Source organism: Hippoglossus stenolepis, chromosome 18, assembly GCF_022539355.2.
Source record: "Hippoglossus stenolepis isolate QCI-W04-F060 chromosome 18, HSTE1.2, whole genome shotgun sequence".
Classification (NCBI taxonomy): Eukaryota; Metazoa; Chordata; class Actinopteri; order Pleuronectiformes; family Pleuronectidae; genus Hippoglossus; species Hippoglossus stenolepis.
This window is the reverse complement of record NC_061500.1, coordinates 13,762,130-13,787,532: the sequence shown is the minus strand read 5'-3', so window position 1 is coordinate 13,787,532 and position 25,403 is coordinate 13,762,130. Positions and strand designations below refer to the sequence as shown.

At 42.2% G+C, this 25,403-nt stretch overlaps 1 protein-coding gene across 2 annotated transcripts in view; it reads right to left on the bottom strand.

Moving 5' to 3' along the window:
• col27a1a (collagen, type XXVII, alpha 1a) overlaps positions 1-24,872 on the bottom strand; it is a 67,690-nt gene extending 42,818 nt beyond the window's left edge. Inside the window, exons 1-7 of one of the 2 annotated variants that reach the window (XM_035184671.2) lie at positions 24,461-24,872; positions 19,963-20,033; positions 13,041-14,557; positions 9,851-9,904; positions 3,784-3,837; positions 1,614-1,667; positions 1,437-1,490 (exon numbers count right to left, since the gene is read on the bottom strand). In XM_035184671.2, coding sequence (XP_035040562.1) covers positions 1,437-1,490; positions 1,614-1,667; positions 3,784-3,837; positions 9,851-9,904; positions 13,041-14,557; positions 19,963-20,033; positions 24,461-24,513 — 1,857 coding nt within the window. In that variant the 5' untranslated portion in view covers positions 24,514-24,872. The remainder of the gene's footprint in view (positions 1-1,436; positions 1,491-1,613; positions 1,668-3,783; positions 3,838-9,850; positions 9,905-13,040; positions 14,558-19,962; positions 20,034-24,460) is intronic. The other variant, XM_035184672.2, reaches the window with a different exon arrangement.
• Between the last annotated feature and the right edge of the window lie 531 nt (positions 24,873-25,403).

The window sequence follows — 25,403 nt, the reverse complement described above, 5'->3', positions numbered from 1 at the left end:
TTGAACTGGGTATCATTTAACACTTTTACTATTGCTACAGGAAGCAGAGTTCTCCTCTTGGCTCCAACACATAATAATTCATTGTTTTGTTTTTAGCAATAATGTTTGACCAATTGAATTTGCCCCACTACCTATTACACTTACCCATTAACCTACTTTTAGCTAGCTTTTTTCCGACTTTTGATAATGTTAATATTTAAATATCAGCCTTTTATTTCACACATTCATCACTTAAACACTTTATAGAGGTAGCTAACGATTTCAACTCTTTCCATTGAAACAAACAAACAAGCAAGCTAGTTGGGATACACTCTCTTGCAACCCTCTGATTCTGGTATTTATATGTTTCCAATGAGCTACGCCACAATTTTTCCATGCACCCTATGGCAACTGTGCAGTTTGTGTCTATATGATCTGCATGTACACAATCATGGAGAATGACAAACAACTCACTTTCTCCTCTGGATTTACTCTTGGTCTGTTTTTCACTGCTGTCTAGGAGCTTGATCTGTCCCACTTCCCCCTCCTCACACTCATGAATCACTCAAATTGTGACTTAAGTAACATCTAAAAGACACTAGCAATGAGCATGAGAGCGTGTTTTCCCCCGTCCTCTTTCCACTGATGACAAAAACCTCCCCCTCGACAGATTTCCTGCCAACATTAAGACCCCTCTGTGCTAGATCCAGCAAACACAGATGGAAGAATTGGTGAACAGAGAACTGGGTTACACACACACACACACACACACACACACACACACACACACACACACACACACACACACACACACACACACACACACACACACACACACACACACACACACACAAAAGAAAAGCTAAACAAAGCAAAACAAAAAACAGCAACAATGCAGAAACAATACAAATCATAATTAAGGGTAATGAAATTAGTCAAATGACTCATACTAACTTTCTTTGCCTGGGCTTTTCCACACAAATAACCTATTATATAACTATTAAAAGTTTAAAAAAGCACCATGCTTACTCGCAACATCAATTAGGTACTATTATGTTCAACATTTAAGAACATTTAATTTTCATTTAAAGGTTCAGTGTGTAGAATCTAGTGGTGAAGTTGCCTGTTGCAGCTGAATACCCCCCCTTGGTAGCCCTCAGTTCATAAAAAACTCAAAAGGTGTTTAGTTTGTCCAGTTGGGCTACCGTAAAAAACATGACGGCGTCCGTAGAGAGGACCGGCTCCCAATGTAAATATAAACTACTTCAATATAAAGGGCCCATTCTAGGGTAAAGAAAACAACAATTCGTACAATTTAGATGAAACACACACTAGTGAAAACATCACTAGGGATATTTTATAAGCCAATACATTTCTTTCACCTAAATCTTACACACTTAAGCTATGAATTAGTTTGGTGAAAGGTTCTTGGATCGACCTGAGCTATTCAGTCTTACCTTTCGGCCGTCTTGTCCAGTCAGTCCAACCGGGCCAATAATCCCTGAGTCTCCCTGGGACAAGAAGCAGAATGTTAACTGGCAATACTGCAACACTGGCTGGTTGCACAAACACCAATCATGAATGGACAATGTTACAAACTAATGTAGCACTTAAGAATCTGAGGGGTGTAATACCTTATCTCCTTTGGGTGCTGGACCAGGTGAGATGCCAGGGTCTCCTTTTCTCCCCTGAAAGACAAAAAACAACTCATTCAGTGATTTCCATCTCTCAGAGCAACTGATGAAATAATTTTAACTAAATTACTTCACACGCCAACAACTTTCATTTGGCCAGGGGAGAGGGTTAAGGTTACAAAAGCTAACATATTAGATAACAGGAGACTGCAATTTATGAAAAGCAAGAGGATTGAGTTATAATGTGACTGATGAATTCACAGAAAGATTCATACAGATGCTTTTCTAAGCCACGGTGCATTATGTGGTCTCAGTGGCCCTCCAGTCACACACGCCACACCTCATTGTCAGCGGGTAACAATAACGGGGCCTCAGCACATCAAAGCTATGGATTGGAAACTTCTTCGACTCTCCCTCTTTCCTCTCGGACCCCTGCTATTTACAACCTTGTTTGATTTATTAACGATGAAAGAGCGGAAGTTGCGGTGCACCCTGAGACATCAAACACCTCAAAATCATTCACTCAATGCACCTGCCAGTTAGAAGAGGCCTGGCACTGTGGCACCATTCCCATTATAGGGATTCACTGAGGCAAGGTCTCGAAACTTTTCCACTTTTTTCACTCCAGCGGAGCATGGCCTGCAACAAAGGTTCCCTGAAAGACTCGAACCAGGGAATTATAAAAGGTAATATTCACCTTTAGGGAATAGTCTTGGGAAACGTGCCTATTCAGCTTTGCATAATGACTGGGAACAGCTAAATCCAACACTAGTAAAATTTAACAAAAAACACTTACTAGCGCCTATAAAGTCCAACAATTACTTTGTTGGGGAGTAGTTTGTTCCTAGGGCCTCCAGGAGGCTGCTCCTAGCCAAGAAATAGTCGGGCATAGCCTCACATAAAGCCACAAATGATACATTTTACTCGCTTTTGTGCAATTAAACAAATAAAATCTTAATTAATGAGCTTTAAATGCACTTGAAGGTGAACTTTATTATATTGGGATAGAGCCACACTACACTGTATTCGTCTGTTTTCAGTTTAAGCTACACCGCCACAGCTAAAGATTCTACATTATACCTTATTAAAGCTAACTAGCTAGATTTACCATACCAAAGAAGAAATAAAAGAAATCAAATAAGTGTATTTTCCAAAATGATGAACTATTGTCTTAACCAAAAGGTCAATGAATGTCCTCAGCAGTTTTCCCTTTCCAAAAGTCAAAATTTGTGCCAAGAACCTAACATGCCCAGACACTGGCTGGGGTCACAGATAATCTTTGTTTAAACTTTCTGGAGAGATTATAGCAGATAAGAGTAAGAATTAGGGCCGTAATGAATGGAAGTATTTTGGGAAAAGTGAGGAATGTAATTCAAAAAACAGAGGGGGAAAAGAGAAGGAAGAATATAAATTACAGCAGTGAGACAACAATAAACACAGCCCCTGACCTGGGAAGTTCAGGGGTTTAAAGATGGGGGTGGACCATGTATAACCATAGTTGTCATTTATGTAAGGCATTTTTATAATGCACTTAAAAATGCAGGTAGTGCTCCTCACTATGTGCTCTGAGCACATATATATAATGCCATAGGTCAAGGCTGTTTGCATACAGTACATCAGTGAGGATAATCAGAAGAGGAACTTAGACCGGACACCTCATGTTCAAACATTAAAATCAGACAGATTTATTTGGCGTTGTCACTTTCAGAGTTGTAATGACTCTTCTCTGAGCTCTGATAAATCACTTCAACTCCCCTGGTGTCTAACTACCTTTCTGTGCTCTCTGGGCTCGGGTTGTAGTGGTAGCACATAGGCTTGTATTCATTTTAGTCAGAAACATCAAATACACACACATTAGAGCAAAGCTGAAAAACCTTAAGCAACTTAGAAGAAAATGGGAATCCTGACATTGACCCCTGCAGCACACATGCTGAAGTGATCTCCTCAGTATTTGGTATTGTTGTGTTTGTTATGTCACAAACTCCAGGTGTAGCTGCACTTCTTCTGCCATAAAACTCCATTACCCTTGTTGCTCTTTATGGAGTCAAATTAGCAGAAGAGGCGAGTACATAATGGTTTCATGTGGAAAAATCAACAAGGCTGCTGGGCTTTTGGCAAAACAAAGGGGCAGACTTATTTGTGATCGAGATTTAGACTTATAGACAGATACCTTGAGCCCAGATGGACCAGATCGGCCAGGGTTACCATGGGGACCAGGATCGCCCTACGGAAAAAGCCAGAAAGAGGAAAAAAATAATCAAACACTGATCGAGACCCTATCACTCTTCATGTAGAGATAGAGCTGATGCAGACTGGGGGTTTGCTACTGTGAATAAAAACAGAGAAAGGGGGGCACAGACTGTCTGGAGAACCTCAGCCTGCGTGCTTCTTTAACCTATTTTCCTATACATCAACTCTCTCTGTGTGTGTGTGTGTGTGTGTGTGTGTGTGTGTGTGTGTGTGTGTGTGTGTGTGTGTGTGTGTGTGTGTGTGTGTGTGTGTGTGTGTGTGTGTGTGTGTCTGTGAGTTGAGTTGGGGGTAGAGGCTTATGGAAAATCGGGCTCTGTGGAGCTGTTCCACCATATGGATGTGGTTTTCCTGCTCCTTGTTGCCTCACACTCCTCATCACACCCCCTCCACACACACACGCGCACACAAACACACATTTGCCAAGCCTCTTAATGAGTAATGCAGATCACCCTGTATCATAACATTTTGAATTCCTCCGCCGGTGTGTATTTCTGTCTGCATTGGCTGTTGCTGACTAAAGGAACACTACTGTGTCTGAAAGCAAACAAAGTGAAATCTACAGTAGCAGCATAGTGGTAATGTGAACCATCGCGCCTTGTATAGCTGCACCCCAGGAAGGTTTAGCACAAAACCTTTAGAAGCCAGAGAATAATTCTACACAAAATTTTCTTTGGTTTACACAAGAGTTGTAAAAACAAGATGATTTGTTACCCCTCCCCTCCATCCATATATCCCTCTATCCGTCTCTTTCTCTGATTGACGTTTTCTGACTTTTTCCTGTGGTTCTCTGACCTAGCTCCTGCCCTCCACGTGGAGTGGCACCCTTGGGCCCCTAACTCACCCCCCACCACCGGCGTACTGGGTCAAGGGTCAAACGAGTCAGAGAGGGCGGAAAAAAACCCACAACTGCTTTAAGAGCTGGGTCAGCGAGTTTCACTGAGGTGAGTCAAAACAAATCAGGAAGCCATTATGTTAGCGATCTGCTCAGCAGCATCAAAAAGCAACATCATAACAGACGTCCAGACAGGCAGGGGCAAAAAGAGTAATCAGCGGATTTAGGCTGGGTCATACAACTAGACAAAAAAAGCTCTTTGAACAAAGCTGAAAAACAGACAGACTGGTCGGGTGCAGACATGACAACATAAATGCTTCCCTCCTGTCAAAGGGTGCTTTCATGACAGTCATGTCTGATTCACTTGAGAGGAGGCACCTCATGAATGAGCAGGACATAAGTCAGCGAGCACTGTTATCTCTGATGAGTGAGTCACAGAACGCTCAGGATTTCCAAATAGCTAAAATAAAGTTCTCATATATTCTGAAGACCTGATTTGTTTTATACCTTGTTCTGTTGTAAACAGAACATATTTCCATTCCAAGGATTCTCAGGATTTACAGATCTCACCTCCATCCCTCCCACACACGCACACACGCTCTTCTCTCTTTCATTTTCGGTTTGTACACAGCTGGCGTTCCCTCGAGAGCCGCTGTGCCCAGACAGTGTTGAGCGGCGCTGTTGTGCCTTAAATAAACTAAAACAAACTAGACATGTTTGAATTACATGCTTCAAAATTAACCCTGTGGTTCACCGCATTTTGGGCAGTGTGCTGGTAGGCACAGGCTGGCACCGACATTCGGCCCTTGCGCCCTCGCCTCCATGTTGTTGCCCTTCCTTCTCGCAAAACAGGTGTCTAATTAGAGAAGGGCAGGGTGGGGTGCACACAAGCTGAGGGCTATCAAATGAAAAAAAAACACCAGGCTCTGAACAGCAATGCAGGGCGTTACTGTGGTTCCTGTGGTAATAATACTGCTCGCTCAGTGCACCCATTCTAAGTTGAGACCAAATTGTCATAATTTAAACAAATGGCAGCTCCTAATGTTTCAAGTTATGGTAAGGTGCGTGCTGCCTGCTCTGAGCCGTATAAATATCTGTGCTTGAATCTGCAAAACTTTACATCAACACCATATGTGCAGCTTAAAGCCAAGACATACTGTGAAATATACATGATGCATCTTAAATCTTGATGCACGATATCACACCAAAGGTTAGGTTCCCACAAAGAATACTTTAGGTGAGCCCATTTAATGGACCACGTTGTAAACATAGTCTGACTTTCAACACTGGCTCGTAACAGTTTAAATGTATATACAGTCCCCGTATTAAAGATAAAAGAGAGTCTGTGTGATGCTGTGCCAAATTAGACCCGAAGGGGCAATGTCTGGCTAACTAACATTAGATCAAGAGAGCATGTGAAACTGCTGGACGTCTTCATAATTAAAGGTCCCAGTCAGCACACATCATATACCCATGCATCTACACACACAAGTACACACTTTGCCTCAGATGATTCAGGAAAATATTTCACTATGCTTTAAGTCCCAATAGCACACAATGAAAAGAGCAGCTCACAGCGACATAAATTAAACTTCATAATAACAGAAGCAGACATGGCAAACGAATTACAATGCTGGTCAAATGCCAGACCTTTAGATTTATTTGCTTCAAGAGCCAAAGTTTTTTCGAGTTAAACGCACCATGCACGCAGTGACCAGAGCATGTCAGGAAGGAAATCGTAAGTAATCCAAAATGATTATTTAAGGCATTTTTCAACAATAACAGTAATAACTCATAATGGCTGTGACCACTTCTTAAAATTACAACGGAAACCTAGCGCTATATCCTTATGCCAAACTTTTAAAATCTGGTAGTAAAAATGTATTGAAGCATCCAAAGCAAGAAATGGACGTATGGTGTGTGCTTTTTACTGTCCTGGAGCCAATTACAGTAATGTTCCATATACACAGTTTACACTAGGGATAAGACGGGCCCTTAAAAAGCTGATCCGTCACCTGGTGTTACCAGCACACTGCAACACTCTGCCCTAACAACTTAACTCATTTCAAAGTTATTTGTAGTAATATCTTTCAAGGTTACTATACAAAATGTCCATCTGGAATCTTTGTGCAATGTGATTTTTTGTGTGACAGAGCAATGGTTTGAAGGGAGAGCATGAGGAAAGATGGGTGACAGAGATTTTTTTCCACCCAGACAAAGACCCTATTGACCCAGCAGGTTCCAGACGATGGGCTACATGCAGCCATTCCCCGGATAGATACAGGATTGTGTGCCAGCGGCGCGTCCACCCTGCGTTTCCTCTCACACCCTTCTACCACCGCCGCCACCATACACCTACAAACAGACTCGAAAGAGCTCGCCCGACAGGCGGAGGCTCCTGTGCCGACAGAGGTTGCCACGGCGACAGCGTCTCACACTCATATGTGTGGGATCAGAGGTCAGGGTTCATGGGTGGTGCTCGGTTGGGCTCAATGGTGCTCTGTGTGTCATCATAAAGACTTCCAGTAATCCGGTGCTACGGAAGGTCATGTAAAAAAATTTTTTTTAAAAACCTGGCTGTGCTGCAAACTGCCGTCTCTTTAGCAAAAACCTACAGGACAGGAATTTATTTTGTTTTAGATAGAAGAAGATGCTTATAATCATCTCATGCTATTCCACCGGTGAGCCTGCAACTTGCAACATATTAATTACAGTAATCAACAAGTGAATTTCCTTTCTCAAATTGGAACCAAACCCTTATTGTTTGAATCACATGTGTTTGTGAGTGCATGCCTGCAAGTGTGTGTACGCTGTTTGCACACACACACACATGGTAGCGGCAATTAAACTTGATAAATGCTTTTGTTTACAGGAAAGCATCATAATCTGTCTCACTCTTTATATAGGCGGGTCATAAACACCAACGCATATGTCTGTGCTGTACACGCTGTGGGATTAGCGCTTTAGCGTGTAAACTCCGCTGTGTGGGCGATTCTGTGTAGTTGTGTGTGTGCGTGTAAAACAAAATGACTGTGAGGTCAGAGACAGACGCTGGTGGTGTGTTTGCAAGTGACCCCCGTTAAAGTGGCATCAAAACCAATGCGATGGCTTATACAAGTGCCTTTTTATTGAGGAGGCTTGTTTTCCTTGTTTGTGCTCTGCAAACCAACCACTTCCACAGACAATGCCGCAGGCGGCTCAACAGCTGGTTTGCCGGGGTGGTCAAAGGCCACGTCTAAAGCCACCAGGATGTAAATCAGCGTGAGGTGATTGGTCGATACATACTGCTGATGAATGAGGTTTGACACAGACGTAGAAGCGTAGGAGTTGTAATTTTACGTCAAGGCTCCAAGCCAAGCCGGAGGGATTGTGCTGCAGTGCAAATGTTAACATGTTAAAACATTAAATGTTTTGACTATTTTTTTCTGTTAATTTGCAGAGATAATATCAGTACCATTCATTATATTGATTAACTGCTTGCTTGTCTTGAACGGAGAAATTGTACTTGACAAACTCAAGTTAAATATGGTTTTCATTTTAAAAGAAAAGCTGCAGCCTGGTTACGCAGAAACAGCTCCACTTGGAGTCATTCTTTAATAATACTTGGCTTGACCAAGTTCACACAACTCCCGATGCTTGAGCTCAGTTAAAGTTTTATTCCAGTTTGATTTGGATCACACGAAATCCACCTAAGTGGGAGCGATGTCGGGGGAACTGCTACTTGTGACGGGATAGGAGGTGCTGCTGGGGCTTAAACAGCTTTAATTAGAGTCAGACAAAGACCTCCTTATACATCTATAATGGATCGGGTCATAGAGACTTTAGCTTAAGAGGCTCTCAGACACAGAGAGACAAAAAAAACAGTATGTAATAATAAAAAACATATTAAAAGACAAAAGCACATTCATGGGAATATAAACTGTTTGCACATAATGTAGACATTGACTAAAAGCATTGATTATCAAAATTTGATATGATTGGTGAACGAGAGGCTTGTTTGCTCAGTATTTAACATTAACATAGAGGCTTCTCTAATGGGATATACTATTTTGTCATGAGAGAAAATGTTAAAGGCTTTAGAATGTTATGAGAATTCACCCTGAGGGGAACATGAATGTGCGCACCAGATTTCATGTCAAAGTCGAGACATTTGATGCCCCACCCCAGATGTCAACCTCATGGTGGTGCTTGAGAAAAAGTCAGAGGATCATTAGTCATTAGGATTCACCTTCAGGGCTGTTGTGGATAACTGTACCAAATTTCATAGCAATGCAGCCAGTAGAAATGAGATATGTTAGTCTGGGTCCGTCTGACAGATGTTGCCATACCTACTACAACCACATGGACGTGAGGAAGTGAAGGAGAATTCCTGAAAGAAGACCCAAGAATGAGACTATATCTATTTAACTGCCTCGGAGAAAGAGGCCTTTCATTAGTCCGGGATGGGATTCCTATGAAGTGTCGGTGCAGCCTGCTGCAACAGCTCAGTGAGGAGAAGAAAGTCCAGTGGAGCCATGTGTTCTCTGTCTGTTTACAGTGCTTTTATTAGGCATCCTGTGGCACAGGCAGCCTTTTGAAAGGCCGTCTTTATAGGAGCTTTCCTGTTTATGCTTAGGGGTGGGAGGTCAGCACTCACAGCCCCGTGCTGAATATGGTCAATCTCCCTGCATAGGAAAACTTTGTGTGTGAGTATGTGTGTGTGTGCGTGTGTGTGTCAGCTGGGTGATGGGAGGGATTTAAAAGTGATGTGGGGGCCTGGCTTTGCAGGTTATTATTGTAACTGCAGAAAGGTCCAGGACTTTGCCTTCGAGGCTGGAACACACAGATACTGTCCTCTCTGTCCCTGTCTGTCCGTCTGTTTTTCTGAGTCACTTCTCTGCCAAGGGGGTTATTACTGACTGTTTGTGTTTGAGCTTTCAGTCATCATGTACGTCAGCAGCAGTAGCAAAAGCACAAATAAACACACACACGAGCGTGCACACTCACACACACACGCCGCAAAATAAACCTTAATGAAGACACACCTATTAACATAGTTCCATTGAAAGAAAAAAATCGCGGGGTTGAGCACCAGACAAAATTATTTCCAGACATTAGAGATGGAAGTGTGTTTGATGTAGCTGGAGGTGTTTGAGGACACGCAAAGCAGACTTACCCGAGGACCCTTCTTGCCTGGCAGGCCTGGCTTCCCTGGAGGTCCTGGCGGTCCCTGGGGAGAGAGAGAGCGTTCGGTCAGTGTTACACATACCGACACACACCACACAGACAAACTTATCCTATACCTCAGCAATCTGATTTTATCACGCTCTGTCAAAACCATCAGGTCCTTAAGGCTGCTTTGTGTGTTTCCACAGACAGACTGCACGCTCTGGCTGCAGGATGAAAAAAAGTGAGACCCTCTCCCTTTTCCATCTCAAGGTGATGAGAGTTCAGCCTTATCCATCAGACGCTGTGAGGCTGTGCGGCAGGAAACCGTAGAAACACTAGAAATAACAGGTCATTTCCTGCGCCACTCAAGGCCCCTGTGTGGTTTTATCAGACTTGCGCTCGCTCGTTTTCTTTTAATCAAAAAATGGAGGCAAGGGAGAGGCGAGGAAAAACATTGCATTCGTGGCTGCTGTGGCTATTTAAGCGCTACCTGTATGGCTCCAGATCCTCATGTAAATGTTCGTAACAGTCTCTAAATTGCAGTTTTAAAAATGCTTTTGTTCCATGTCAAATCCATTACAGTACTTTAACCATACTGTTAAATGTGATGGCTGAGATAACATAAATATGACGTTGTTGTAAAAATAAAGCAGCAGCATCTGCTATTAAGCGCAGTTACTGCCGTGTGAATGTTTTACACTTTCTGTAGCTTCCTCATCTCAATTTTCACAAGGCTATGAACTTTAAGAGACACAGGAAAACTTCCAAAACAACTTAAAACCTTCAAAACAACGCCAACTGTCTCCATCTAAAGCTTCTGAATGGCTGCTACCTGCATGCCTGTCTGCAATCTGCTTTATATCACTCTGATGATTATAATCGGCCCCCTACCACCTCTTCCAGGGGCGACCTCCATGGTTGAGACCACCCCTGTTGTTACAGGTGGTGCGCTCAGTGGTAGCCCCAAGACCTGTCAACAACAACACACACCACTGTCCGTCTTCACACCTCCACCCCCTGGTCTGGCTCTCCTTCCTTACACTTGTTTGTTTGTTTATTGTTACAGTCTTTTCCTCTTTGCACCTGTCCATCTTTAGCATTGTGGGATTTATTTTTGTCTTTGTCTTAAAAAGAAAGACAGAAAGAAATCACCACATTGATCACCCGTTACAAAATTACTTGTCTTGTGTGAAAGATATGTGTAAACTGAGAACAGAAGGCTCAGATATGTATAAAACTCAGTCAGTTCAGGTTAGTAAATTTTAACTAACATCCAGCACAGTTGAAATTAAACAAATTAAACTCTCACATGAAAAAAAATCTGTACATATAAATACATTCAGATGTGCAGTGGGACAAATCTCAAAGAAAGTTGTTTCAAAGTTGGTACTTTAAATGGGGAACTCTGCCACATCTGTGCCTGCACTGGCTGTTTCTCCTGGCAGCCGCAGTACAGTGCACAGTGAAAAGTCCAAATCATTAACTCAGCTCTGTCATGCTTTAGGCAGCAGCAGAGTGATAAATGACAAATTTAGTGGCTGAAACCACAGTGAATGTGATGCTTTTCATGGGCTTCTTACTTTTATTCCTGTCGTGTGTGTGATTTTAAGAGAGAGAGAGTATATAAAAGACTGTGCTGTGAGATGGACAGTGTCCGATCGTCGGACTGCCTGTAAGTCTGGACTCTGACAAAACACACATTTTTGAATGAAATAGAATGTCTAGAAGATGTACACAGATTCTTCATACTCCTGGGCCATAAATGGATCACATGCTTTGTTCTGACCGTTATGAGTTTAATAAGATTGGATGTTTCAGAACAGTACCAGCACTTGCAAAGTGTTCTTTTTTCTGTGATAAATCAGAGCACTTCATACTTAGGTTGCAAGTGGTGCTTTGGTTCAGTGTAATGAGGATCAGGTCAGGTGAGGACGTCACTTCAGCGGTAAATTAGCCAACACTAGGCACATCACACTCTACAATCAACAGTGGCAAATTAGAGCCAACTACAGAGAAAAGGGCACCAAAATCAAAGCCCTTGAACAACTTAATCACAGGGCTAGCTTTAAATACACGTAACGCCCAAAACGTGCCGAGGAGACATTGAAGTCAGGCCACGTGTGGAGGTGTAAAAGGTAATAACTTGTAGCTTATAACATGTTAAAAATCCCAAGCACAGTTTGTCCGAACTAAAAAAATGTTTTTAACAAAATTTAAATATTGAATTGCTCTTTGACTGAGCACAAATGCGATTGTGCATGTGGATCCTGGCTTCTGTTAAGAAGCACTCACATCTTTCCCTAAAATAAGGGTAAACTACATTTGATCTCAAGAGGTCAGGCAAGATGAAAGGGAGATGCCCTCTGATGCTGAGTGGGAAATCTATTGAAAAGGTGAAAATGGATCTTGGTGCTTCCCGAAATATAGTCAAGGCCTAGTCTACCTTTGTGCTTGCCCTATAGGAAGCTGAATGATGGTGTTTACTGACTGCTTTGACCCTTGACCTAGCTTTGAAAGAGGCCCATGTGACCTCCACTAGCCCTCTGTGACAGAGGAATCTGGTGCAGAGACGGCAAGGCGTCAGACCTGACACGTCACACCCAGCCTGGAGGGTTGTGGTGCAAAGAGGAACGAGGAAAAGGAGGGAGAAGAAAGGCAGGATTTCTTACCTGTGTGGCAAAGGAAATAGTGCCACATTAACCTACATAGAGTATCTCTGTCGTCTCTTATTTCCAGCCCCAGAGCTGTTCTGTCAAAGGTGACAAAGACCAGAAGAGGCTGGGATGTCTCTAAAGGAAGTACTTCACTCCCTTTCACCTCTTTGCTAAACTAAACCATCAAACTCACCCCCCTCATCGCCTCATCATCTTAATCTTGTAGAAAATGTATTCCTGGTTTATCCTGAAGGTTTTGGGGCTCACCTGTTTTCTATATATGCGTGTACTGTCATATCATCTCTGTCTTGCCTGACCGGAGCCAAAAAAGACAATTTTACATAAATGTTGTTCTTTTACACTGTCACCAGCTTCTGATATTACTTATAGCATTCTTTCATATTCTTGCTTTTACCTTAAATCATCCCCAAACATGGCCTCTCACTATACTTCTGTGTTTCTGTAGTGTCAATTTGCCCTTTTTCATGGCACAGTCCCACAATAACTTTTACTAGACCAACCCAACAGACTTGCGGTGCTTACCGATAAGCCAGCCTCTCCTTTCTGTCCTACAGGTCCAGCTAGCAGGGAGAACTGAGTAGGTGGCACCTCCCAGCTCTGGAAGCCATCAGTAGCAGGTGGTGTTACTGTGTTGTATGAAGGTCTGGTTGTAGGCGGGGTGACTGGAGCCTTGGTTGTTTTGGCCTGCTTTGTGGGCTTGGTGACCTGTTTGGCCGTTGGCTTGGAGGTTTTGGCAGTCATCATTTTTGAGATTGTGGATTTTGAGGGGTTGACTTTGGATATTGTTGGTTTTGAAGGGACAACTTTGACAGAATTTGTTTTGGTTTTGGACAGAGTGGCTTTGGATGCTGTAACTTTAGGATTGGGAGATGCTTTCTTGGCTGTGGTGGGTTGTGGTTTCTTTGGGACTGCATCTTGGTCTGATAAAGCAGAGTCAGGTTTTGTCTTGGAGGGTTTGGTGCTGGTAGTGGCTGGAATTGTAGGTTTTTTCTTGATGTCTGTTTTTGAGATTGTCTTTTTGGTGGTGTTATCAGGTGTGGGCTTTGGGGGAGTAGGTTTGGAGGGATTCTGATTTGAAGCTTTAGAAGTGGTGGGTCTTGGGGTTGGTGGTTTTGTGGAGGGTACTCTTGTCCTGAGTGGTGCTGTGACTGTTTCTGTCCTGGCCTTCAGAGGCGGCGAGGCCAAACCTAGCTGGACTGTGACTGGCATCACAGTTCCCAGCAGGGGTGTAGGAATGGTCCCAGGGTTGGGCTTCATTGTTTGGGTGGAAGCTACATATCTGACAGCTGAGGCAGCGGCGGCAACACTCCTGGCAAGGCTCTGCCCTGTGGCCTTCTTGGCCGTTTCTGGGCCACTACGTTTAGGGGTAGCAGCGGTGGCTGTGATGTTTGTTTCTCGTGGTAGGATTGGCAGCAGGGGAGGAAGGTTAGGCCTATATGTGTCAGCTTCCCTGCACTGTTTCTTAATGTACTTGCAGTAGTTGTGAGCTGCCTGTGCAGAAGGGACCAGATCAAATTGGCAGATGGCTCCTTCAAAGTGTGCTGAGTATTGTTGCTGGCTTGTCTGCCCCAGCAGGAAGGAGCCCTGGAGCTCTGGAGCGAGTCCCTCATCACTGTCCGACCCAAAGTCTGCATGAACACTCTGCTCTCCGCAGGAGGCATATAGAGTCACTCTCCGTCCATTAATCCCAACTGCAAGCTGGTGCCACTGACCATCATGGGGCTCATAGGGCAGTGCCACCGAGGTGTTCGGTCCCGTGTGAAGGACCAGATTTCCAGGTACAAGCTGCAGACCAAGAAGGATCTTCCTGTGGTCTGAGAGCACGGTGAAGAGGAAAGCACTGTTGACACGGTGTGAGCGCACACTCAGGACCAGTGCCAAGTTGGGCCCGACGGCTGCTGGGAAGACTGAGCGCAATGGAGCCTCGATGTGTGCCCGCTGGTTGATGATGATCCCTGATCTGAATGGAATGACCCCTGCAGGCACCGAGCGTGACGGCTTTTCTCCCTTAAGCCCCAACTTTTGGAGGATGTCCACATCTAGATGGAAAGGAGAGCAGTGTTAGAGTTGCAAATAATTATGACAGGCTTGTTAATGAAGGTCACGCACCAGTGCCATCAGTCAAAAGGGAAAATCAAAAGCCTATTATTGCAGTCTCTTCTAAACCTGGAAAGGAAAAATGGCTTCATGCATGAATGCGAAAGGGAAGTTTTCATCACACAAGGACAATGGCAGGGCAGTTGTAAGGGCACAGGCGAGTGATTAGTTTTACACTTATCATCTGGATTAAAAGTTTTGCTACTATATGTGGCAAAAATGGAGAGAATTATTCATATATATTGATGTGGTAGAAACATGGACACTGGACAACAAATACATACACAACAGTAAGTAAATACATAAATGAAAACAATAATGTGGAAGAAAAATATTAGATTTTAACAATTAAAAGGGTATTCTGAGCTCTTTGTGAGAATTTGCTCTCCCTGCCACGAGTGAGGCTCAGCCAAATGTTTGATCTATCTTTGCAAGTGGCAGTTTGATTGACTACACTGGGTTACATGCCAATTTTACAAAACTTTATATGAACAAAACAGAACCACATGACAGGCATGGCAGCATACCAGCCATACATCTTGTCCCACTCATCTCTCAGCCAACACAGAACAGCAGTTCACATAGAAAGGGAGAATATACTCTGCAAGGTGAAGAGATGGAAAAAAGGTAGCTGAAACAAAAAATTACATAAAAAGAATAATAAACTACTCGTTGGGCTTCGGGACCACCAAACTGCTTCTGTAAGCTGTCTGCCGCAACTTTAGACCAAACTAAATGACTATGTATAGGTCCAGACAGACATAAAACTAGGCTGACGGCTGGGGATCGTGGACTGATCCTGGTTGGTTTGTGTGTCTGTGTGGGTAGATGGTGCTGTGGTGGCTTTTGTTTCAAATGTCAGTGGTTTGCAGAATTGTGCTTCTTATCCAGCACTGCAAGTTGTGTCATAACTTTCATTGTATGACTCTTGTGAAGCATAAAGCAGCTTTAAGCAGGCACACAACAAAGTGCCCCCATGGTACAAGTAGTTTATTTCCTTGCAGGCATACAATTCACAATGTAATCCTTATGTGGCCACATTTAAACATCTAGGGAAACAAAAATAATTTAAAGCTTCAAAGAAAAATCAAAGTACAGTAGTTTCAATTGTATGATCTTTATCTAACTGGTTATGTCTTTGTTTGGTGAAATGTCATACTGTCTCGTTATGCTTGTGGTTTTTGCTATTTTTATACAGATATCAAGTTACAAAAATTAAATTACTCATGAGACAGAGAGAAAATAATGCAGGAGATATATTTATCCCTTCACTGTACATATTTTATTGTAGAGATTGAAAGTCCCAAGACTTTGTCATTGGTGTTCACTTTGTCGTCAGAAACATGACGGCTTGTAGAAGTAATTGTAATTGTGAAGGGGCTCAGTCAAGGCCAAAGCAGCCAGTACCAGGAACGCACAATCAGGCTAAAGGACCTAATCCTCTCATAGCAACCATCAGGCCAACACTCTCACTTATGAGGCAAAGTGTAATCTTCAGTGTTTGTGAATTTTGAGCCACAGAGGGCAGAGTTCAGTCTCTAAATGTAGATTTTCTGTAAAGTTTCCACATAAAGTATGCTAAAGTATTAGTGCTGGAAATGGTTGCTCCAGCGATATCAAGGCATGGCCTGTTTATTTTAAGGCCATAGGGGGTTAATGAAACAGAGGACATCGGCATCATCAGACAGCATCCCCCTTCTCCTTCTTCCTCTCTGCCCTCCTTGTCAACAGAGTCAGTTTGGACATTCACCACGAGTCAGTGCAGCAGAATACAGTTTGCAGCCTCTCTGCTGACCCTCCTTTCAATGTTTCTGTCTTAGTGGTCCCAGTGTTTCTCCATATGACCTGTGATCTCCGATCGAGGCCCCTCACCATCTTTATTGTCTCTGGGCTCACTCTGACCTGTGGTCACTGGGTCTTGTTTAATGGGGACATGTGTACAGAAGCCCTGCTTGTGAAAAGCCAGAAAAGTGGACATGCAATGTTGATGAGACGACAGAAAGCGGAAAAGATGAGGGGAAAGGCAGAGAGCATGGACTTCAATGAGATGCTTGTCTTTCTATAATACCAGCCATGCATCAATAGACCACTGTGGGGCATCAGACTTAGAATATTAAAAAAGATACAATTGCATATAAAGTTTAAAAAAGGTTTTGAATATGAATCTGATCACTGATAACAGTGGTAGTTATAAAGTAACTAGACTTGAGGGAGAAAACATCTGATAACTGTTTTGCAGAAAACAGTTCACACATATATCATGTAAAACAAATTCACTCAAACTGATCAGTCTAGACTCGAATTACTGACTGCTTCTAATACATAACAAGTTTTTAACAAATGTTGCAGTGGATTTTAAACAACATTATACTCCAACATCACACTAGCGTGTGATCGAATTGGATTTTGTGGGGCCCATGCCAAAATCGGCTGGTATATATGTTTAAAAAAAATGCCAATGACTTGAAGATCTCATAACACAAACTCAACCAAATATATTGAAAATACAAATTTAGGAAACACATGTTTTCAGCATTCTTTGTTCTGTGAAATAAAATTCGAAGTCAATACTGATATGTCTGTGAAAGCATCATATCATCGGTCAAATCACAACTTTAAAACATGTTTTTTTGGCCCAGTGAAAAGTGATCTGAATTTAGGCATGCCTCCTACATAGCCCTTTCTTAGTCTTTCCTTGCACTGTACAGGACTGTATAAAATACGCTGATTAAACAAAACCTACATGGGATTCGGTGTATACCCATCCAAAAAGTGAAGCCTCTCTGTGTGGTCTCCTCTGCAGGACAGGACAGGACAGGATTTGGCAGAAAGGCATGGGGGGCATTACATGCATCTGTACGTAGACCGCTGTTTCCAAACCTTTTACTTTAATACCACATGCACTATTACTGGAGCATACATTAACCTATATGGTTTTAGATATACAGAATACTGTGTGGATGTGAACACACACACAGAGACTTGTGTTTAACACATGGCTGGAGTTCATAGCCTCGCTCTGTGCCAAATTACTCAAGTAGGACAGAGAGAGTATCCAAGGCTCTTTACTCTGAAATGTTATCCCTTGTAGAGGATGAAGTCACTCACACATTCAAACACAGTCAAATAATCTCACTTGGACTGGCCAGCGCTTGTCTGTAGACATTTATGATGTTTCTTGACAGAAGAATCATCATTGTATGTATTGCCACATTATTACTTTTGGAGTCAACACTTATTAAATGGATGACAATCTTGGCGTTCTCGCATGATTTCAATCAGGGACTGATTTTTTTGGCATTTGTTTTTTATTTGGAGAGAGATACAGGCAGAAAATGTTGAAGGATATGACATGCATCATTCATCTATGGCTAGTATGACACACAGACCCCGTGGTAGCGTGCAACTGAACTTTACGTTCTTGACAGCTTGCAGTACAGAGAGACAATGAATAAGGTGAGAGAATATGACATGCAGCAAAGGCCTCTGACTGGAATCAAACCATAGATGTTACTTTATGTTTCATGCATTTTTTTAAATAGATGAAATAGAGAAATGCCAAAGGTTTCTCCATCAGAAAACAGTGACACTTTTTAATTGTAAAATCCTGACCACTACATTTCTTATTAAATAAAAACATCAAAGATGTTATTAATGTCATAGGCGGTGTAAATAAAATGGTTATAGGCTGATATGTTGTTATGAGATTTCTTAGATGATCTATCCTTAGAGATGTTGGCCAATGCAATGACATTATATACAAGGAAAAGCTACACCAAAACTGACCCTTTCCAAAATAAATTCATTTTGCAGTAAGATATACAGCTTACTAATTGGGTAATTACTATGACCCTCTTACTACATGACCTTCAGATTTATTCCTTTTATTAAATCAAACTCTTTTAATATGCTTCTTACGCTGCCTTTTTCCCTCTATAAAATACTTAGCCTCTCTCTGATCCACAATGTGTGTGGTGGTGGTGTGAGGAGCAGAGCTACTGTTTCAGAATTTAAAGAAAACACACTCCCTACTTTTGTACTTCCATTTAGGAAAGGTTTTTATGTTCACTCATATGTCAGGTCCACCTGACATATTAGTTTTTTTAAAGTCTAACATGGGATAGTGGAGGTGTGTGTGGGTGGTAAATGTAATAAGCGATCACTTAAAATAACAGATGTAAGCTTTTACATGGCTTATTATAGGAGCCATGTAGAGTTTGACGCTGTAAACCGAATAACAATTGGAAATGGGGGGAAAAAAGGTTTCAACCTTGTCGTAATTAACTGAAGTGATATTTGGTTGTGTCTGCCGTCAGTTTTCAGTCACTGTGTCGGGCCTATTGAACCCTGTGCCCCTGTCAGTCTTAATCATATTAACTAGAGAAGAGAAGGGGCCAATTCACTGGACTGTAACTTTTCATCAGGGGAAAACCGTCAAAACGGTACGAAAAGTAACTCAAATAAATCAAATAAAAAGTAAAAAGTAGTACAATGGTCATAGAGGATGACTCGCTGTCAATATTAGATCAATCAATACTGCAGGAGATACAAAAATGATAACATTTTATTTTTATATTTGCATCAATTCCTACTTGAAAGGGAAAGACTGGCATATAATCAACTTTTAATTAGATATCGCAAACACCCAGCACTACATTATTCTTCCAGTAGTTCCGAAGCAACATTATCATTTAGTTGGAGCTTTTTTTTTGGCCACCTGATGAATGAAAATCCACTATTTATTCTCTTCTAGCTCTGTTTTGGTCTCCACCACCTGCTGAATGAAATACTTGGCTCTTCTGCTGTATTAATGTGCTAGTCTCTAACTGTCATTGTCTGCATTTGGAAAATACTTTTTTACTGAAACCAGCTGCCCGCTGCATCTGAAAACAACGCTATGAGAGCGGAGACAGAATGAAAACATTATGTTGAGAACCAGACAGATAAACAATAAGCATTGTGGCAATTGTAAATATATTGATTGCCGTCAGAACAGTTTCTGTGTAGAAGAACTGAGCCATTAGTGATTTGAGAGGTTTTTTTTCTCTGTAATGGTCTTGCTCTGTATCTATGACCTGATCACTCCCTTACTCACTCAACTTAGCTTACTCAACACTTGTCGTCATGGCAACGGTTGGCCCAAATCTCATAGCAATGTGTTTACGTGCTTGGGCAATGACCAAACGGGCGAAGAATAACTACAAAATCCCTCCAGTGTACCAATCATTTTTTTTTACTGTTTTCATTTTTTTTGCTCCAAACTTTTCGGTAGAGAGAAAAGAGACTGAGGCAGGGAAGTGAGTGAATGAGTGAAAATAAGTGGAAATGAGTGGGAGCCATGTCTTACCTTCAGAGTGTACTTGTGTAAGTCCCAGGTAACAAGTACAATATAAAACGGTGCAGAGCAATAGGGCTCTCCTGTGGGAAGAGAAGAAAGGACATTAGAAACAGGCAGCGCACACTTGTTTTTTTTATACATAATTAAATAATAATAGATCACATAACTCTTAATGCTTTATTAACAGATTTTGGGTTGCCAGGTTGGGTAAAAATCCTATTTATTTCTGGTGTTTAACCTTTCTGTTTGGTAACAAATCATTTATAAATGATACCAATGTGTGGATCCAATAAATATTAATGGGTTTCACATGTTCTAATATCCATATATATCAAAATAAGGTATTAATCAAGGGTTTCAACTAGCAACCTTAAATGTTGACAGGCTTTTTTAGTATTTGATTTTTGTAAAGGTGATCAGACAGACCAACAGGTCAAAGGGATTTTTCACAACGTGGCAACAAAAATATGTCTTTAATGCGTACATCAGCTCTGTAAAGAATTTGTAAAGTGTGTATTAACTACCAGTACTTTGAAGAACTTCCTGAACATCCTAAAATCTGCTTTATTGAAGACACAACTGCTGCTGTTACAAAATCTATGGCATATGTCTTAATAGACTACAAAAACACGGACATAGACTGAGATTACAAAATAGATTTTTCCAGTGACATAAAAGGAAACGAAAGTGATCTGAATGATCATTGTTTTTGCATCCCACCAAAACACTGATTCAAGAAAAACACAGGCTTTGCAACTGAACCGCTGATATGAGAATAACAAATGGGAAGTGGATTCTGCAAAAGCACTTACAACTCAGTGCACTTCTTTCCAAAACACACACACACACACACACACACAGCTTCACTTTGTGGTTTGTAAGGCATAAATATAGTGGTCTTATCCATCAACCCTCCTCCCCAAAACCAACACACGCACACACATACATACACACGAAACAAAAACGAAATGCTCTGTCTCAACACCCTCACCACATCCAGGTGTGCAGTAAAGCTAAAGGAGGCTGATTGGCAAGTGGACTGAGAGCTCAGTGGGGGACCGAGATCTGGTGACAGGCAGGGGAGCCACTGTTTACCGCTGGAGGTCATCCAGACACACATGGTCACACACTAGTTGGGGGAATGTGTATAGCAGCTGTGGCTGGAGGGCCACAGGGAAGCAGGCAGACGCGGGCGTGGGCCAAGGACACCATATACATAGACGTGGGAAAGACTGTAACTATTGTCTAAATGTAACTTTTGTGCACAGCGGTCTTCTCTTTCTGTTTAGAAAATATTACTCCAAACAACCCCTAGGTCAATATGTGGCGAATGTACACAATCAGAGTGTTTGTACTTATGTAAGTGTATGTGCGTGTGATGGTGGGCTTATACTGTATGTGTGTTTGTGGCATTTATCTCTTGCTCTTCTAGCTCCTTGTTACCAATAAAGCTTAAGCACAATCGACCCAATATACAGCTGGCTATGGTTACTCAGGATGTGTGTGTGTCTATGTGCATGTGTGTGTGTGTGTGTGTGTGTGTGTGTGTGTGTGTGTAGCCACCAGACGTTCCCAGCTGGTTACAGCCACAGTCAGTTTCTTATCAGCTGAGGAGAGATCAGCTTTCTGAAAATGAGTCATGAATGCTGAGATTTTTTTTTTTACTGCAGCAAATAACACTCATTCTGTCCCTCAGGCTGTTTACATGTGTGGAAGCTGGATCAAGTTTCCTGGGCAACAGCGCTGATTTCTTTGGCTTTTCATATGAAAAAATTGAGTGTAGCTTCTTCAGATTGTCATTAGGAAGTGTGTGCGACAGGGTATATGTTGAAGGATGTTGCACGAGGTGGATTTGTGCACAGAGGGCATTTAAATCAGTAAGGCTGCCATGTGTAACTAACCACGTCTGGTATGGTTTTCATACATGCAACAGTGAGCTACATGACAAGACTACCAGAGGGAATTCTCAATGAGTAGACAAAATACAGGCCAGATGAACAATGCTTCTTCCTGAGTCATGCATCAAACCTGAGAGTCAAACCTATATATTTTGCTGTGAGTCGCTGAACTCACATTTCAAAGACAGGAGGTGGGGGGGGGGGAATACTGCTCTCTACTGCTGATACCATCTTTCTCTCCTCACCAGCTCGACTTAACTATGATTAACACACGTCTAATTTGCTATGAAAAAGTAATTTAACAGTGAATAGTGGAAAGATGCCATTTGTGTGACTGAGCAGATGGAGAGAGGGGGTCAGAATGTGTTTTATTATACCATCAAGGAATTTCACTCCTCATATTTTTAAGTAGTTAACCATGTGCCTCATTATATGGTCTAATCTAAAGATTATCAATGGCATGTTTCCACCAAGCAGCTCTCCCTCCCTTTTATACTTCTTTCTAAATCATCACTCCCCCGAAGATGTTTCCACCATCACCGTCTTTATCTTTCCTAAAAACGTGACTGCATCATCCGTGTCTAAACTCTGAGTCTAACCTCTCGACCCCAACAACACCATCGTCCACTCTCCACACACACACACACACTCAAAACAGCATCTGTCTGTCTGCAGGCCAGCGACCAGCCAGAGGTGGAGAAGAAGCCACTGAGGGGCCAGTGTAGTTTTTTTCCGCAAGCTTGGACTTTACTCACTGATTCCCCTGAAAGGATTTCCCAAAGGTGATCCTGCTCTGCCCCCAGAGCGCAGACACACACACACACACACACACACACACACACACACACACACACACACACACACACACACACACACACAGTGGAAAATTCCTATGGATGAACAGACAGTTTCCCTGCAATCAAGTAATCTCTCACTTAAGACAGTGTATGACTAATTTCTTTTTATCATATAACCTTTGTCAGAAGTATTTGTGTTTGAGAGGAGATGAGAGTTGTGAAATTGTATATGACTCATTATGATACACTGCGAGACTTTGTTTTACCAAAAGTTATTATTAGAAGCAAAACTTTTGTTATCAGAACAACAGTGACTATCTCGCAAAGACTCTGTATATTAAATCTGAAATTTAAAAAAGCTGATTGTGTAGTTGCTTTTTTACATTGTAAAAAACGTTTAAATGAATCAACACATTGAACATAAATACCTGCATGTAAAAAAACAGGAGTCTGACATAGAGGGCGACACCAAGTGGACCTAAGGCGAATTGCATCGCAGGTAGACGGTCATTTATCTCAACTCATGTACATGTGAATGATGAATGATGTGGATATACCACTGTTGATCCATGGCTACATTTGTCAGGAAATAACCCGCTACAGCCATTCTTATATTTCTTTACGAATGACAGTTATTTCTGTGCAACATGCAGGGAGGTGTGATCAACTGATGCCATTTGTAAAACTTTATTTATTGAAAAACCAGGTCAACTGCGTTCCACTTTCAAGAAGACTGTGCCCCAACTATCTCTGCCACTATCTGAACCAGATGTTTACCGCGCAATAAAGCCAAATATTAATGAAATGTTAGAATTGCACACGAATGAATGACTTTTATGCGACAATTCTGCAACAGCTGGCTGCTGCTGTAGCCAACCCAGCACCAAGCTCAATATATTACAACGGCCCGATGAATTTTTCACTGTCTGTGAAAATTGATGCCGTAAACACTTGCATACAACATCTGGACTTTATGAACCAGAGCAGTAAAACTCGCAGGTGTTTGCTTAAATGCATCGATAAGTGGTTGTTTTCAGGGAATGTATCCTGTTGAATAAGCTGATGTAATTTACTTCACCTTCCTAATACTAATTATAGTCCTTTCTTTGAAGATAGTAATCTCATCCTTCCTTTTAAAACAATCCTTTCAAGTGCGTAAAAGTGGCTGCGTAAAAAGGAAAACATGGCCAGCATCCTCACAAAGTGTATGCTGATAAACCTATAATTAAAATGTATAGATCCGAATAAATGTCTGATGTTTTGCTCGCTCTACCGGGTCTGTTCCGTAAACACTGTTTAGCAAAACATCTACATGCACCCATTGCATAAGTATTTATGGAAAATACTTTCAAACAATCGAATGCACTAATCACGATCTGTCTTGCAGAAAACATAGATAGGAGGTTATATTAAATATAACATGCAAAGTTTGTCACCAAATAAACCTAATTATTATGCTTGGTCTCTTTTTACAGTTCCATTAAAATTAACATTTGATGAGGGGCGGATTAAAAGCTTTGGATACATTGAGCCATTTTGGCAAAATTACGCTTAATGTCATTCCATTAGACAAATGGTGACAAATGCATGGTCTAAACAGAGCCCATACAAAAGCTTCAGTGGTCCCCAGTGGACATCACTCCTGGACCACAGCCAGCCGGCACATCACAGCTTTACGCACACGGAGCGCAACAGTTCCCTGGTTTGTAACTCAGTCCGTGTCAGTGCGCGCTCACAGCTCAGCTCTCCGCAACATCCTCTCATCAGAGCGAACGCTGAAAGAAAATGTATGAGAAGCAAATGTTCACTTACTTTGTGTCTAGATGAGAGGTTCTGCAATCTCTCCTTCGGGTGCCTAAATTCATTTGTATTCATTTGTCCCGGCAGTCAAAAACCTGATCCGTTAATCACAGCGTGACTCCTTTGCGAGGGGGGCAGCAGAAGACACCGGTCGCCGTTTTACGCATTTGACAAGCTGGAGATGAACTTCCAGAGGACAGAACTCATGTTGAAGTGCCTGTCAAGCCCGACATAAATTCCTCTTGGCACTGGCAGGCCGCTCTGATAGAGAGTTTTCCTGCGCGCTTGTCTGTCGATATTCCCCTGTGTTTCATTCATTTATGCCGATCCAGATCGAGGGCCGCGCAGCCGGAGAGAAAGCTGGGTCCTTCAGGAGGGGGGTTACGGAGTCAGGAGCGCAGGACTCATCCCTTTCCTTTTTAAATGGGCTTTCTGCGGGTAAAGCGATGGCAGAGCGCACCGCGCGGCCAGGTGTCAAGTTACAGACCCAGCGGTTGTGGCGAGCAACTACACGCCTACTCCGGGGGGGTGGCTACATGGATCCGGCCCAGAGCCCCATGCACTGGTGAGGCAAATGAATGAACCCCGGTGACACCCGTCCACAGAGTTTTGAGAATTGATCAGCAGAAGAGAGAATTTAACTTTTACAAGTAAATCTCAGCTCCCCTTTGGAAATAGAAATGTGAGAAATGACTTACAGATATTGACTGTATTCATAAATAGCTGTGAGATGTGTGAGAATGCATCAGCAAAACAGAGACTTTTAAACTCGCTTTCACCCCCCCTTTGAGACAAATTGTGAAAAATATAAGAGGGGATTGAAAAGGGAGTGAGTACTGAAGCAGTCACACATATGGTTTTCCAGTTTTATTGACCACTCAAAGTGCTTTGCAGTACAAGTTGCATTCACCCAATCACACACAAATTCATACAGCGCTTTTTCTATCACACACCA